General features: G+C 39.4%; 1 protein-coding gene across 5 annotated transcripts in view; it reads left to right on the forward strand.

Annotated features, from left to right (window-relative positions):
* The window catches only part of LOC124623201 (vascular endothelial growth factor receptor 3), a 512,828-nt gene that overhangs the window by 358,345 nt on the left and 137,203 nt on the right, over nucleotides 1-17,280 (forward strand). Inside the window, exon 5 of one of the 5 annotated variants that reach the window (XM_047149016.1) lies at nucleotides 10,275-10,446. The exons of the other annotated variants lie outside the window; for them this stretch is intronic. Coding sequence (XP_047004972.1) covers nucleotides 10,275-10,446 — 172 coding nt within the window. The remainder of the gene's footprint in view (nucleotides 1-10,274; nucleotides 10,447-17,280) is intronic. 5 annotated transcript variants of the gene reach the window in all.

Here is a 17,280-nt window from a genome sequence, read left to right on the forward strand (position 1 = left end):
TAAGTGGGAAGATCAGAAAGTAACACCAATAATTTTGTTACGAAAAAGTTTCCCGATAACAGAGCAAAAATGAACGTACTTCTTTCACTTACATTCCTACATAGTCAACAACATTAATACTTTTCTCCCTTTGTGGTATCAGTTTCAATATGCCCTGTTTGTAAAAGTCTGTTCGGTCAGAGTATAGTAATCTGCAGACCCTGATTTCACTTCCACATTTCTTCATGGGACTAGACAGATGGTAGTCTGATGGTGCAAAGTCTGGACGGTATAGTGGTTGCTGGAACACCTCCCACCCAAATTTCTCATGAACAGGAGCAGTGACTGGGAGGAGGCTGGGGGGGGGGGGGGGGGGGCGAGCATTGTCATGTAGAAGTTTGACACTAACAGTGTTAATGTCATGACTACAGCATTCACAGTGATCTCATGTTCAACAAAGTCCACTAATAACACAGCGTGCATATCTCGGGACACTGTCACAAGCACTTTTGTAGTAATTAAGACCTTAGTTTCTCCTCCTGTATACAATGCTAAAGTAACACAGCCTCCCTAAGGTCCACAATGAAGGTGTTCCTCTTCGTCAGATTGTGAGTAACATTGGTGCTCTGACATATCATGTACAAAACACATTGCTACTCTGTTGAGCCTTATAGTACTTTTGTGTGAGCATTGCATTAAGAACTCGGATTTCTGTTGTTGATAGAGGGAATGTGTTTGATTGACACTGATATTCTAGTAAGTCATGACGTGATCTCTCTCTTCACTTGTGTTCCTTGGTCTGATTCATTACAGTTGATCGAGTTTAGTTTGGTGGTGAATTAACAAACCTGTTTCGACATGTTTTGACTTCCACTTACTTTATATTCAGTGACCCAATAAGAGCAGACAGATGGAGTAGCAATGCGAAGCTAATTATCGCCTATTAATGCCAATTTGTTTAAATTAAAGTTTTTGAGAAATGTGCCTAAGAGCAGGCAGCTTTGAAGCCTGTGTTTTTTTTTTCAGATATTTAGACGGTACTCTTCTTGTTTGCCGTCGTGGCACTGAGAATGTGAAGGAGTTTCTAAAACACTTAAACACCTGAATTCAATCCACCTGAATATTCGTTTCATGATGGAGGTGGAAAAGGATGGCTGTCTTCCTTTCCTAGATGTGTTCGTCAGGAAGAAGGCGGGTGGTATGTTGGGGGCATGTCATTTATAGGAAGCCAACTGACACTGAATTGTGTCTGCATGCTGACTGTTTTCACCATCTGGGTCAAGATGAAGGGGTACTTCGTACCTTTCTTCACAGGGCCCATATCATTTAAGATCCTGTGTGTGTGTGTGTGTGTGTGTGCAACTCAGTTAGCCTGTCATGAAGTCATCTTTCGTCAAAATGGATATAGTTAACAGGGTTGATCGTATTTTGTGGAAATACGATATGAAGTATGTTTTTTGACCACCATCTAAGATCAGGGTCCTTTTAGGGTTCATAAACGATGATCTTGGTGTGTGTGTGTGAGGTGGGTGTTTATGTATTCCTTGCAGTTGTGGCCTGTCACATATTGCTCAGACTATCAGGACTGTGGAGGAACAGTGTACTGAGAATAAGCGGGACACACACACAAGAGCTGAGCAAATCTGTCATTGTGGGACATTGTCTTGGCACTGGTCATCCTATAGAATATAACAACACGGAGATTCTGGCATGCACTTCCAGCTGTTGGGAGAGAGTTGTTATGGAAGCTGTTGAAATTAAATTAGAAGTAACTTTATAGATAGAGATGGTGGTTTTTGTTTAAATTGTTGCACTCACTTGTCAAAAAACAAATGGACAGAGTTTATGCTACCTCATTTGTTGATTATTTCATTATTGATTACCTCTCTCTCTCTCTCTCTCTCTCTCTCTCTCTCTCTCTCTCTCTCTCTCTCTGTGTGTGTGTGTGTGTGTGTGTGTGTGTGTGTGTGTGTGTGTGTGTGTGTGTGTGTGTGTGTGTGTGGAGGGGGGGGGGGGAAGAGAGAGAGAGAGAGAGAGAGAGAGAGAGAGAGAGAGAGAGGAGTGCAGTGCAGTGTGCGCTCATGAAAAAGTTCGCAGTTGCACACGCTGGTTCTTCAAAGTTGCTGTATCAGTGACTTCAACATTTTGCCAGGTTGTAGATGTTATTGGCCACCTGGAGGGTGGTGAATTACTAATGTTCACATGGCCCTCTTGGAAGACTGCGTATCACTAGAAGACATTGTTATGGTCCACACTGTCGTCCCCATACGTACTGTGCATGTTGCTGTGAAATTTGCTTGGTTTTTACCCTTTGACCCACAAATATCTGGAACTACACCTCGCTGCTCTTCACAGTCTGACAACAGTACCGCAAGTGCCGTTTTTGGTCTGTAGTTCAGACTTACCTCATTAGAGCTGCACATCAAATCAAAATGCCTTTCATAGTGCAAACTTCAAACTTTTGTTGTGAAATTTCAACTTTCTAGCTATAATATCAGATGAGAAAAAAATCACTGTGCATAACTTTCTAATCCTGCTCTGTAAATAGACAATACAACACTCGAACACCCAGATTCAGTTAAATAAATGAATGATTTTTCACTATTATTTCATAATTGGTCCATCATGAAAATCAAGAGATCATTTAAAACAGAAGGTTGAAAAGTATGCAGATTTATGTTAAATCCAATCATTTACATAAACAATTCCTTCCCTTCCCTTGCCTTTCCCCAATTCTGATATCCAATCTCCACATGCCCTAGTTCACACAATCTATGCCTATGCTCCTCTGGAGATGGATCTCTCTCTCTCTCTCTCTCTCTCTCTCTCTCTCTCTCTCTCTCTCTCTCTCTCTCTCTCTCTCATGATATTTCATAACCCTGTCTTCAGCTTCCTCAACTCATCATCAAACCATTTCTTCCTGCCTTTCTTTATTCTCTGTAGCTTATTACTTGTAGCTGTGAGAATGACTTCTTTTTATTCTATTCCAGTACTCATTATTGGTCGTCTTGTGGTTTTTTCCCATATTACTTAAAATATCTAAGTCAGTTGGAAACTTCAGCTTTGTATTTAATATTTTTCTGTCCCTGTTCCATTTTCCAGTTCAGTCAGTCATGTGCCCAAGTCTGATTTTTATGTTTTAGCCGTGTCTTCAACCTGATTTTCATTTAATCAAAGGACTATTGTTACATCTGGTTTGTATTTTTGAATGCTGTGATCAAATTTTGGCATTAATTTTGCATTAATGTGCGTATGCACCAGTTATCCACTTTTATAATTCTGCTTTGTCTATTAAATAGACGTTGCTAGAGGCTATTATCTTTGAGTGTAAATCAAGGGGAAAAAATGTGAACTGATTGTAGTCATCTAATTTTGAGAAGATAAACATGTGGTAGAATAAATTCATACTTTGTGGTCTCATCATAGTGTGTAGTCACAGCTATCAACTCCAAAGACCACATCTTCCAAATCACCCCATCTGTCTTCTGTATGAGGAAAATCCATGCACAACATTTGTGGATTTGAATAGTACTTGATCTCAAAATTGCTGGATTACATGTTTCTGGTGGCACTGGACAAAAGACAATGAATTTGACAGCAAGCTACGACAAAATAACTGTAGCAGATGGTAGATATGCCATGACTGACTCACATAGATATTTACGTACGGACAACTGTTGCTTTGTGCATGGTGCCTATATAAAGATGCACTGGTTGGAGAAATTAAGGAATCGTAAAATATATGACTATTATATCTTAGATATTAACTTGAAAGGGTGAAGGAAAAAGACACAATGGGCACTGAAGTAATTTTGTTGAACTGAAATCTATATAATTAGAAAATGGCAAAATAATAGGTACTGCGTTATTAGAGGGAAGTTCTAATATGCACAAAGATTTTCATAGTTTGCCAAGAATTTTGAAAAAAGTGAAATTTTCTATTTGGAATAAGTAATTAACTAATTATCCATGTGAAAGTATACCTTTTTGGGAACAGAAAAATGGGGATTACAAAATAATAACATTCGTTTTAGGAAAGAATTACTTTAAGATTGGGAATCCTGGAACATGAAAATTCTGAATGCAATCTTTTAAAATAGTAATTTCTCAGAAAATAGTAAAATTTTGTGCAATATAACTTCAATAAGAATTTTGTTTGTGTACCCATAGTATATGCATTAGTAATAAAGAGACCATAAAAGAAAAACAAGAAAAAAGAAATCGTCATAAGCGGTATTAGAAGGAATAGAGTAATCCCATATTCTGTGCTAACTAGTGACTGCAGCTCTGAGTCACTGCTCTTTTTATGTAATTCATAAACTCGCTTAAGTTTCCCATTCAGTAACGCATTGATCCCTGTTAGACACCAGCCAAATTGTCAGTGATGTGAAGGTGCTAGTAAGGGTGGAAAACTTGAGGTTCAGATTAGTGTAATTACTGTTAACTGCTTTAGTTCCAGGTACAAGATCATCTAATAATGTAACTTCTGACAATATTGAATAGACAGCAAAGGATAATGAGTCTATAGTCTATAGTCATCTGACATTTAAGGGCCAAAATCACGACTTTGTGACAAGTACTGTCTGCAGGCAGCCACCATGCTGCTCCACACACTGTGGCAATAGAAAATCACTTTGAAGTGTTTTATTTTCAACAAGAATTGTGCATGAAATCTGAAATTGAAACATAGTATAGATGTCTATGGTGTCTGTAAACATGTCAAAAATCTGCTCTTTATTTTAATTAGGGCAAAAAATTTGTTCTGAAACGTGTGAAAATTTCTCTTACGTTGCTGGTGTTCTGGTGCTGCCTGTCTGTTCCATCCTCTGCCTTCGCCACTTCCACATCAGAGATCATTAATATCTGGTCATATAGGCCAGTCATCGGATTACAGAAAGAGTATGAATTAAAAGTAGACAATGCTTCTGACATCGTGCACAGCACACTGTTGTGTTACAGTGGCCAATACAGTTATGTGATACGAACATATCATGTCCATGTATGGACACATGCATTCCACGGCCCTGTATTGGCCATCATAAACACAACACAGTGCACAGTATCGCTGCACCATCTATTTTTAATTCTTACTCATATCATGTAATCATGTGACTGGTACTGTATATATGACCAGACATTCATTGTAATATTTTGACAATGACATACCATTCAGAAATGTCAGACATTGTATGATCTTTCATTTTCACATTTGTTAATGGCTATAAAGCTAAAACATACAATGCTGAATAAATGGATATTAACATGTACAGTCAAATGGTGGAAATTCCAATGAAGAAGCATTACATGACTTTGGTTCCCAACAGAGAAAAATCATTAACAAAATGACAGTTCATCAAAAGACGTCTAGCAAAACCTAACATTTTTTCCCCCCTGTGATGCAGTTGTGCCTATGTAAGATGATGAACCTGATTTGTGTAGGCTTTTTCATGATCATCTCTTCAGTAGCACATGACTGTGTGAAGTTCACATATTCCTGTGACCACTGGCACATTATGATGATGAACTGATTCTGTTTCTGTTCTGAACTCGCAAAACAATTTTAAATTTATTGATACTGCTGCTGCATTATCTACTGATGGTATGCTCAACTTACTACATTACAGCCAAATGGATTTTGCCCTTTTTCACACAAGTGTTAGCAAGATTACTAATTCCCGAACATTGAAAAGACAATTTTTCACCAAATTTTGCAAACGTAGTGTTCAAACGTTGTGTGTTTCCATCTTGTGATATACTGCTAGCATTAGTCACACAGAAAACAATCGTTAAAATACTAAACTTTTATATACTTGGGAATAGATCAAAGTAGACGACTACATTTCCTTATAATGTATTGAGAGGAATGTTAGAGGAGAAGTGATCCATAAAAGGAAGAATAGAATCACACAACTGAGGAGGCATTACTTGGCATGTGATGCTTTCACTAAAGAGCAGTGAACATCCTACCTTCTCGTGGATTCGGACTTACGTTGATCCCCTGTTCTCCCATCCAATTTTGCAGTGTTCTTGGAACTTCCGTATTTACTTTCTAAAACATTTGCCATTGACTGCAACAAACAACAAAATCGTTGAATGTTGGACAACCGACAAACACAAGTGCTTTTATATTGAAAATTACCTTCTGTATATGTACAGTAAAAATTTCTTCCTTCAGATAGTTTACTTCACTGTCAACTTCTGGTCAGTTGTACATTGATATTGATGGAAACTTCACAACACGCACCTTCACTTTCTCCACTGTATTTGCCTGTCCACATTTCATTTCTGCATCACTTACATTAAGCATTACTAATTATATTCTGTACATCTTGTTGCTAATTACACATCATACTCTTCTCTTCATTAAGATTATAAACTTTGCTACCAATTTTATTCATTACTTGCATGCTTTCATTTTCAATATTTGCATTGACAATTTCTTGAACTGACATTATAAGAGTAGGTTTTCAGTACTTCTGTTACTTCAGACTGACAGAAATCAACCACCTGTTCTTCCATCTCCTCATTACATAGTTTTTCAAGCTCACCTGTACTACCTGCAAATTCTGACTACAAGCATCTGATGATGATGATGCCACATTTTGTGCAAACTCATCTGTTTTCGCTTCTATGCAGACTTGCACTGAATCTTTTTTTCTTGCCCAAATCTAATTTTAAGCTACTAATTTCATTCTTAAATTCTTTGTCACTACCAGTTTTATTTATTTCCATCTCCGAACCAGCAATGTCACTTTCATTGTTAATAAACTTAATTAATCATGGCGTAATGTCCTTATTTACTGACCCTTCCTGTGGCCTTGTTAACCTTTTCCACTTATTTCGAGCTATCCTTTTCACCCTTTACATTGTCATAATCGATGGATTCACAAAATGACTTCAACAATGCCAACCAACATGGATTCCAAAGCCATCTGTCATCTGAAACCCAACTCATTTTTCACGTGACACACTGAAAGCTTTGGACCAAGGCAATCAGGTAGATGCAGTATTTCTTGAGTTCTGAAAAGCATTTGACTCAGGATCTTGCCTGCTGTCAAAAGTATGATCATATGGGGTATCAACTGAAATTTGTGATTGGATTGAGGACTTTTTGCAAGGAAGGACACAGCATGTTTCCTTGGATGGAGGGTCGTGTCAGATGTAGAAGTAACTCAAGGTGTGTCCCAGGGAAGTGTGTTGGGAGCCTTGCTGTTCACGTTGTATGTCAATGACATTCTGGACAATATTAAGTGTAACCTCAGATTTTTGCAGATAATGCAGTTATCTACAATGAAATACTGTGTGAAAGAAGCTGCATAAATTTTCAGTCAGATCTTGATAAGGTTTCAAAGTGGGGCAAAGATTGGCAACTAGCTTCAAATATTCATAAGTGTAAAATTGTGCACTTCACAAAATGAAATAACGTAGTATCCTATGACTATAATATTAGTGAGTCACTTTTGGAATCGGCGAACACGTACAAATACCTGTGTTAACACTTTGTAGGGATATGAAATGGAATGATCAAATAGGCTCAGTTGTGGGTAAAGCAGGTGGTAGAATTTAGTTTATTGTTGAATAATAGTGAAGTGCAATCAGTCTACAAAGGAGATTGCTTACAAATCAGTGGTGTGACTGGTTCTAGAATATTGCTCAAGGGCATGGGACCCATACCAGATAGGACTAATGGTGGAAATTGAATGTATACAGAGGAGGACAGCACAAATGGACACAGGTTGGTTTTAGCAAAGGGATAGTGTCACAGAGATACTGAAAAAATTGAACTGGAAGACTCTTGAAGATAGTTTACATGTATCCCTAGAAAGTTTATTAGCAGTGTTTCAAGAACAGATTTTAAATGATGACTCTAGGAATATACAACACTCCTCAATGAAACTGTCATAGGGATTGTGAGGACAAGATAACATTAATTACAGCATGCACAGACACATCAGTCACGCGTCCCGCACTCCACGTGTGAATAGAGTGGGAAGAAATGCTCATAACTAGTACATTGGGGCTTACAGTCTGCCAGGCACTTCACAATGGTTTTCAGAGTGTAGATGTAGATGAAGCCCTCGTCATTTAGTCTTCTATTTTGTCACTTCATCAAAAAGGTAGATTATTCTAATTTTACCCTGCTATCATCATAAAATTCATTTTTAAATTCTGGTTTTTGCTCCCTGTGTCATCACGAGGTTCACTTTTGATTCTTACTGCCTGGCCCTCAACATGAAACACAATGTCTTGTCTTCCCTTGCCACTCATCATTGCAAACATGAATCAGTCTAGTAAATATGCCACCTTGTGCATAAAATAGGTCCATAAAATATTAATAGAAAAGGTAGGAATCTGATAAGTGCAAAGGTAATACCTGTGAAGGAATTCATAGCTACTTCAGAACTTTAATTTCAATTACTTTATAAGTTAATTTGTTTCTTTAGAATTTGAATGATATTATTGGAAAGTTGGAATGGGAGTCTTTATATGAGTGGTCACTAAGTCTTCAAATACATATTAGCTCTTATGATATTTGCAGTTATCCATACATTTTGATTAGCAACACTATCATAAAAACTGCATACACTACAAAAATCAAGGTACCAGAAGTAATGATCTGAACAGTGCATCAAAGTGAAATTCAGCCTAAATAACTTTCCGAAATCTTATATTGCACCATGTAAATTGCAGTAGTAAACTGTATCAATGTCAGATAAAGATTAGAGAAGGAAGTTCAGCTACTTGGAAACCAGAAGTGTTCCATGGGGTATGCAGAAATGGTCAGTTTCAAATAGTGTTGATTTCATGCTATTGCTTTTTCCCCTGAATGAGTACATTAACTTCACTTTTGACCTAGACTACGGCCATCAGCCTAAACCAGGGAAACTATCCTGATCCATCCCACCACCACCACCACCACCACCACCACCACCACCACCACCACCACCAAATCTTATCGACAAAAGATGATACGGTAAATAATATTTACCAGGCACCTTAGTGCCACACATTATATCAGGTCTCGCCCCTTTAAAAAAATCTTCCGACATTGCTCCACTGTAACAGTTTGACACCATGCTAAGAGACATAGCACATTTTTAATGATATGTTGCTTCTGGGCAGTGGCATCACTATAGACCTTTGTAATGTTGATTTTCCCCATTTATATGAGGAGCATATCAAAATATCATCTTTATAATGTCAATAATATGTAATGTAATCTCATATTTCTGATTCAATAATACTTAATACCTTGAACATCCATGAAATACAAATAAAACAATGTATTAAGTCCACAAATTAAATTAAAAACTTGACACAAAGAAAGAAAGGGAGTAAATCAAGCACAGTCAGTCAGTCAGTCTCTGTCTGTCACTGTTTGATGTACCGGTACATGAAACACTGAACATTCAGGCTTTTTAGACTGGAGAATGCTAGGAAAAAAGCAGAAATAAAAAAAGACAAGATATTTGTGTGGATAAATGTGCTACCTCAGACACTCAACAAGGAAATGTAGGAGAAACAAAGCAAAAATTGAATATTATGTCTTGCTTTTTGATTACAGTATATTAAAATATTTTGTTGTTACATCTGAATTTGTAAAAATGCACTTGCCAATGAGTAGAAAGTCAATTTTCAGAACATTAATTAATTTGTTATCAAAAATAACCTATTTCTGCAATACTGCCTTAACATCAAATTCATTTGCTTGATATAAAATTAAATTTGAATGCAGCCCAAAAGCACATAGGGTGGCACAGAGCTACTGAAGTTTTGTACCAAATGCCACTATACTAAAATTTGTTAATAGTCAGTTATTTGTTACGATGTTCAGTAACTATTATCTTTTAAGGTTGTTTAATGTTCGTTTATGACCTCTAAACATACTGCACTTCATGAAAGTGATAGTAAAGTTATTACACAGTTGTTAGACTGTTTGTTAGCTATGTTAGTCTCTTGTAAATTCAGTGATTCTCTCAGGACACAAAACAAAAATAAATACATTTTTGTATGCAAGTTCTAATAAAACCAAAATAGTCTTCAAACATTGCATGAAATATAGTTGAGTAACTTGTTCATCTTTATATGTTGTTATTTTTGTGTTTTAATATATTTCCATCATTATTGAACTTTTAAAGGGAGTTTGCAACATCTATTAATTTCACTCAGTTACTAATGGAATCTTATGTTTAACTGTTCATTACATTTGTTTTTATTTTTTGATAAATTTAAAAAGTTTTAATTCTTCAAACGTCTTTCAAATATGGTAATATTGCTTTTATTTAATACTCAAGCTGCATATTGGTGAAAATGATGACCTTGGAGTCATCAGATATGACCAGAAGGTGGGCTTCATTCTGGAAAATGTCCAGGTGATAAACAATGGATTCTATAGTTGCTGCGTACTTCCTGGTGGCATCTGCAGTGAAGACGAATGTCCTCGTCAATATTCTCTTGAGGTGCTAAGTATGTAGTGAACTCTGAGTGTTGATATTGTTTTTAATGGTTGCACTGCTATTAAAATATAGAAACTTGTATTCGATATTCTATATAATATAGGTTCATAATATTTGGTAGTTGTAGCAACAGTAATAGTTTTTAAATTTGCAGTTAAATTCCCTTTGTCACATCAGAATCATAAAGGAGATATAAAATGAGCAAAAAGCAATTAGTGCCCAACACAGTCCTATTATTATGAAATATGAGATACGTTATTTTATAGAATGCTATACATTGTTTTAAACTGAGTCTCTTCTATTTGGGGTGTGCAGTGCACAATTTTCTGGTTGTATTTTAGCCAAAAACACACAATGTCATTGTCAGTTGAGGGTTGAGAGAGGATATGACAATTCACTACAGCATGTAGCCAACTTGCAACTGGATAGAAAACAGTGGCAAGTAAAATGAATGCACAGACAAGATGATGGTGTCGGAGACTTGCAAAAGACCAATATCTATCACAGAAATACATGATGCTATTGTATGGCTTACCATTTTCCTACTTTCATCTCCCAGTGTTACCGAAATTGTCAGTGTATTCGTTTGTATATTACTGTGGGGGCGAATTAGATATTGCAGGTCTAAAACCTCAACCTATCTTACATATTGTAATTAATGGATATCCATTTCTATTTTTCAAAAGTATTTTACAGAATGTCATAACACGCTGTTGATGTAACCACCGTAACAAATCTAAAACAGTACCAAAGCCATCAGAGTTTTTGTAATTTTGACTGTTTATGGGGGATATTTTCTTAAGCAGACTAATACAACTTACGCGTAATTTCAAGTCTCTGGATCATGTCCTCTGAATACATAGATTTATGAAAAATACTGACCACAGCTCAAAGGAGGAAAAATAAATGTGTCTGAGGGGAAACAATAAATCTTTGATTTGTGCCATTGTCAAATATTAATTAGCCACTGTTGCAGTTTGTCTTTGTAGTGTAAATAGTGGACGAGGGGGTTGTATTTGAAACTGCTGCTCCGTGTTGCTAGACACATTGCGTGAAGTCCTTCAGTAGTCTGCAGCTGTAACATTTGCTGTGAAACACTGACTCTGACATTGGATTTCCTATATCTTCCAAATTGACAGGAATTCTTCTTCTATCACATTATCACACAGTTGTTACCTTCATTGAGGACTTATCCTCTCACTCAATTGTCTATCACAGTAAAATTCTTTCCACACTCATAATGTTGACGCCTTAATTTTTAATACCTGTGATTGTTGTTTGGACTTTTCCACATGCTGAAACTGTCCTCCTGACAACCATTTCCTTTTGGACTACATGTCTTTCTTGCAGCCGTTTCACTTTAGCTCATTAGACTTCCCATTGACTTCATTCATAAGTCACATATTATTGTATACCCTTCTTTATCTGAAACCTTTTTTGTGTTCTCCTCTTTCTTCAATGAACTGAGGTACTTCTCTTATCAGATAAGGTTCCTTCAGTTACTTTCCTGCTAACTATGTGTCATATGCAGGAAAAGCAACCACTCACTTAAAGTAGATTGGTGCATGAAGCAAAGAAACACACAACAGAAAACAGCGTTCACACTAGCTTTTGTGCACTAGCTCTTTCTCTAGCAATAGCACTTACATTCACACAGACACAAACACAACCACACGAACACCTAAATGCACACTCCTGTGGCCATGGCAAGACTAATTATTTTCTTGTAACTGTATTAGTCTGCGTAACTTCTGGGATTGCCCTTTTTAGGGATATCTATTAATCTACAACTGAATTGTCTACTGTGGTATTCCTTATCATTGTGTCTACAACTGTAGGAAATTTCAAACACACTTCATTTTTCCTCATTATTTACGTATCCCACTGCTTCACACTTTACTTCTTCCTTCTGTGATTCCTGAAGTTTAAGAGACTCATCAGGAAGAATCAAACTTTTGAAAATAGATTGGCAAGGAGTTAGCTGCTGAACAGTGTATTTGTCTGTACTATCTGACATTTATTGCTGGACTAATTAGTCTTTCCCTCTGTCATTCCTTGTGCCAAGCCATTATTCCCCAAAACCTCTACCTTCTATTTCTTTTACTACAGTGTTGCAACCAACCCCCCTGCTGATAGACAGTGCTATATCATAGCCTGGAATTTTAGTGACACATTTAAACACACACTTCATCATAAAAGCTAAAACTGCATGGTAATTTCAAAAACATATAATGGAAAAGTCTTCGATAAGTATTTTGATATGTATTACACACACATTATACATTAAGCTACAAAATATGCAATCTGGTGCCTACTATGTAACTTTTGTCAAATGTTTAACAGCTATTCAAATGGTGCATTTTATTTTTCTGGCTGGAAAAAAAATCTCAGGTTGTTCCATAAGGCTCCATATTAGGCTCAGTCCTGTTTCTCTTCTGTGTTAATGACTCACCATTAAATATCAGGTCCCTATCAATTCTGTTCACAGATGAAACTTCTGTCTTCGTTGAAGGTCAGGATTCAGAAAAAATTCCCAAATCTGTGATCAGTACCCTCAGTACCTTAGAAACTTGGTTTCAGCTAAATGAGTTGAATCTAAACATACGTAAGACTCACATGATGCATCTAAAAACCAAACGGTCAAAATGTGAGCAGATTAAGGTTGTACACAACAACCAAGATATAGAAGAAGTTGACTCAGTCAAATTTTTAGGTTTAAATGTAGATAAAAATTTGAGCTGGCAGGCACACATTGAATACTTAGCAAACAAACTGAGCAACTTTGCATTTGCAATCCAAATACTATCAACTGCAACTGACTTGTACACATAAAAAGTAGCATATTATATTCAAGCTACTTTAAATCCATTATTAGGTGTGGTGGGTTTTTTTTACAGTGTAGATACTAAAAATACAGAAGGAATCATTGAAAATATGTGCACTGCTAATCACAAAGAACCATGGCAACCATTATTTAGAAAACTTAAAATATTAACTCTGCCATCCTTATACATAAGAGATTGTTACACTTTTGTATACCAGACATGAATTATTTGAAGGAAACCAAGCTAGAAACGAAGAAAATTTTATGCTACCCACCCACTGCCTCAGACTGTGTGCCCAGGGACCTCAATACATGGGAATGAAAATTTTTAATAAATTAAAAGGGAACAAATTGATGCAGATGAATTTAGGTCCACTTACAAGAAAGCTGTATGAGGTACTGACACTGAAATGTTACTACTCAGTGAATGAATTCATACAGGACATACTGGAAATTTTAGCTGGATACAGTGCATTACATATTCCAAGAAATATCCTTATAGTGTTGTTATTTATTGTAGTGCTATTATTTATTAGTGTAAAAATCATTGTAAGCGTATTATTAATTTTTGACGTGTCTTTTGTACGCAAACCAAATGGATTGCAAATGTATGTCATGAGATGAATAAAACACAATTCACTCACAATTCATAGAGGAAAAGTCATTTTATATGCCTCAAATGTGATGCATCTTTTGCATGTTTGTGAACTTTGGAACAATTCCAACAGATGTTAGGGATTTAGTGAGCCATAAAAAATGGCTCCAAAGAAGGTATGAACATGCATAAACATTTCTGTGCAGTTGATAAGAGTACTGTTAGGTGACCTCGTGCGGGTTCGGGGGTAAGAATAGGCCCACGGTATTACTGCCTGTCGTAAGAGGTGACTAAAAGGAGTCTCTCACATTATGTGATGATCCCCTGTAGGGTTTGACCTCCTTATTTCCAAATTTTCCGAAGAGCGAACCAATTGAGGAAGGGTGCCTTACATGGTGCATTGTGTCCATAGTGCATTGAGATCTTTAGCCTGCTTCCTTGTCGTCGCATTGCAGTCCCGCTCGTTCTCCATCTCTTCGGCGAGGATACATTCCTGGGTGCAATTTCCGCCATGCACTGTGCAGTGTCGCTTTCTGCGGAGGCGACAACCGTGGACGTCTTAGCACCTAAAATCCAGCATGGTAGCCAGTCCGTTGTGGTGGGGCCACCATGTACCCTGTTGGTTGTAGCCCTCTGACAACACAGGGATCACTATGCTGATGCCGGCGCCGTTAACTCCCCACATGTGCCAAGGAGTAGATGCCTATCCCCCTGGAGCATCAGGACTCCCAGCAATGGCGATCCTGCCTGTGGCCCTTGCTGAGGCTGGGTGGTGCCCGTGGGGAGGGCCCTTGGTCGGAGTGGATGGTATTGGCGGTTGACCCACAATGAAGCGTGGTACATCATCTCTTGCTAGTGGCCAGCCGCCAGCAGTCTCTAAGCATTCTAGGGCTCAATTCAATGCTCAGACATACGATCCAAAATCGTTCCCCTCCCTGGCCACGCTGTGGGAGGAGTGAAAGGCTAAGGATGGCAGCAAGACTTATTTGTCCTGGTTCCTAGTTTGTACGAGAGCTGATGGGGAGTCTTTCATGGCGACGAAGCCTCAGTTCTTTGTAGAGCATTTAGAGGACAAGTTTGGAGAGATGGAGGGCTTGTCAAAAATGCACTCTGGGGCTGTTTTAATACAAACAGCATCCTCTGCCCAGTCACGAAGGTTACTTGCTTATGACAAGTTGAGGGATGTTTCAGTTACCATCACGCCCCATAAGACTTTAAAGTGGTCCAGGGTATTACATTCCATAGGGATCTTCTTTTGCAGTCTGATGACAAGCTGCTCGCCAATCTAGAGCGGCGAGCTATTCGTCCGGCACATTCATGCGGGTCTGAAGGAAAATCAGGTTGCTACTGGTGCCTTCGTCTTGGCCTTGGAGGTTGGTACATTACCGGAGAAAGTCAAGGTGACGGTCCACCGGTGTGACATCAAGCCCTATATCCCACCCCCGATGCAGTGCTTTAAGTGCTGGAAGTTCGGCCATATGTCTCTCCACTGTACTTCCAGCCTCACATGCCGAGATTGCGGATGCCCATCACATCCCAATAGTCCATGTGCCCCACCTCCGATCTGTGTCCACTGCAGAGAGCATCATTCACCTTGCTCACCAGACTGCAGGATCTTGCAGAAAGAGCGGAATATAAGTCACTGGACCGACTGACCTATACTGAGGCTAATAGGAAATATGAAAGACTCCATCCTGTGTGCATGACTTCCTCATACGACAACAGTGATAGCCCCATCTGTTGCACCAATTACGGTCGGCTCTCAGAGCCTTAAGACGACACCTGCCCCCTTGATGGTGAAGAGGGCACTTCCCTCCCTGTTGCTCCCGCACCATGTACTTCAGGGGCAGCCCCCCCCCCCCCCCCCCCCAACCATTGAGGACATCCATCTCCACTACTAAGCCAGGGAAGCGTAAGTAGTCTTTGGCTTCTCTCACTAGGAAGGGGTCCCTGGAGTCACTCCATTCCCAGGTTCCTACCAGTGGCAAAAGCAGACACCCACCATTGGATGCTGAAGAAGCCCCAGGTAGCTGGTGGTAGGGCTTCGTGTTCCTCTTCAGTCTTCTAGACTGAATCAAAGAAGCCCTGCCAGCTACAGCAACCCAAGCATCAGTGCGAGAAATTGAAAAAGACCTTTAAGACGAAGGAAATTGTGGTGGCACCCCCCACCACCATCGTTACCTACCAGCTCTGTGTTTGAGGATGGGGTGGAGATTCTGGTGTCCACTGAGGACCTAGAGCTTGCTAGTCAATCAGCCACGATGGATGTCACTCCCATAGGTACTCAGTCGGTGGCAGCAGGTGACCCAGTGCCGTAATCTGTCTCCTTGGTCCCGTCACGCCTTTTTCGGCCATGGACAATGTCATTCTCCAGTGGAACTGCAATTGTTTTTTCCACCACCTTGCTGAGCTCCGACAACTTCTCAGCCTTCACCCTTTCCTGCTCTACATTGCTCTACAGGAAACTTAGTTTCTGGTGATTCGAACCCCCGCCCTCCATGTCCCTCTTCACCAAACACCTTTAGAGGCTGTCGCTGTTCGGGTGTGGACGCCACCAAAGGCTGTTACGGTCTGCAGTCTCTATCTTCCACCGGATGGTGATGTCCCGCAGCATGTCCTGGCTGCGCTGGTAGCCCAATTGTTGCCCTCTTTCCTGTTACTGGGGGACTTCAACGCCCATAACCTTCTGTGGGGTGGATCAGTGGCAACAGGTTGAGCCAGTGCCGTTGAGCAAGTGTTGGCACAGATTGACCTTTCTCTTTCAAATAATGATGCCTTCACATATTTCAGTGTGACGCGTGGCACGTACTGAGCCATCGACGTTTTGATCTGTAGCCCTAGCCTATTACCATCTACCCAATGGAGTGAGCATGACGACTTGTGCGGTAGTGACCACTTTCTGATCTTTTTGTCACTGCCACAGCATCACTCTTCAGGGGGCCCTGCAGATGGGGTATGAATAAGGCTGACTGGGACGTGTTCACCTCCATTGACACCATTGAGCCTCTTTCCAGTGACACCATTGATGCGGTGATTCACTCAATCACCACCAGCATCGTTACTACCGCAGAATCTGCAATTCTGTGTTCTTCTGAGTCCCCTCGGCCTTGGTGGTCACCTGAGATCGCTGAGGTGATTAGCGATCACAGGCAGGCCCTCAAGCATCAAAAGCGGCATCCATCATTGGAACATCTCATTGCCTTTAAATGGCTTCGTGTGCAAGCCTGCCGCCACATTCGCCAACACAAGCAGGAGTGCTGGGAAAAGTATGTCTCCACCATTGGCCTCCATACCTCTCCATTGCAGGTTTGGGCCAAGATTCGGTGACTCTATGGCTATCGGACCCCCGTCAGCGTACCTTCACTTTCATTGAATGGAGCACTCTGTACTGACTCGAACACAATTGCACACCGCTTAACGGAGCA

Source organism: Schistocerca americana, chromosome 7 (genome assembly GCF_021461395.2).
Source record: "Schistocerca americana isolate TAMUIC-IGC-003095 chromosome 7, iqSchAmer2.1, whole genome shotgun sequence".
NCBI lineage: Eukaryota > Metazoa > Arthropoda > Insecta > Orthoptera > Acrididae > Schistocerca > Schistocerca americana.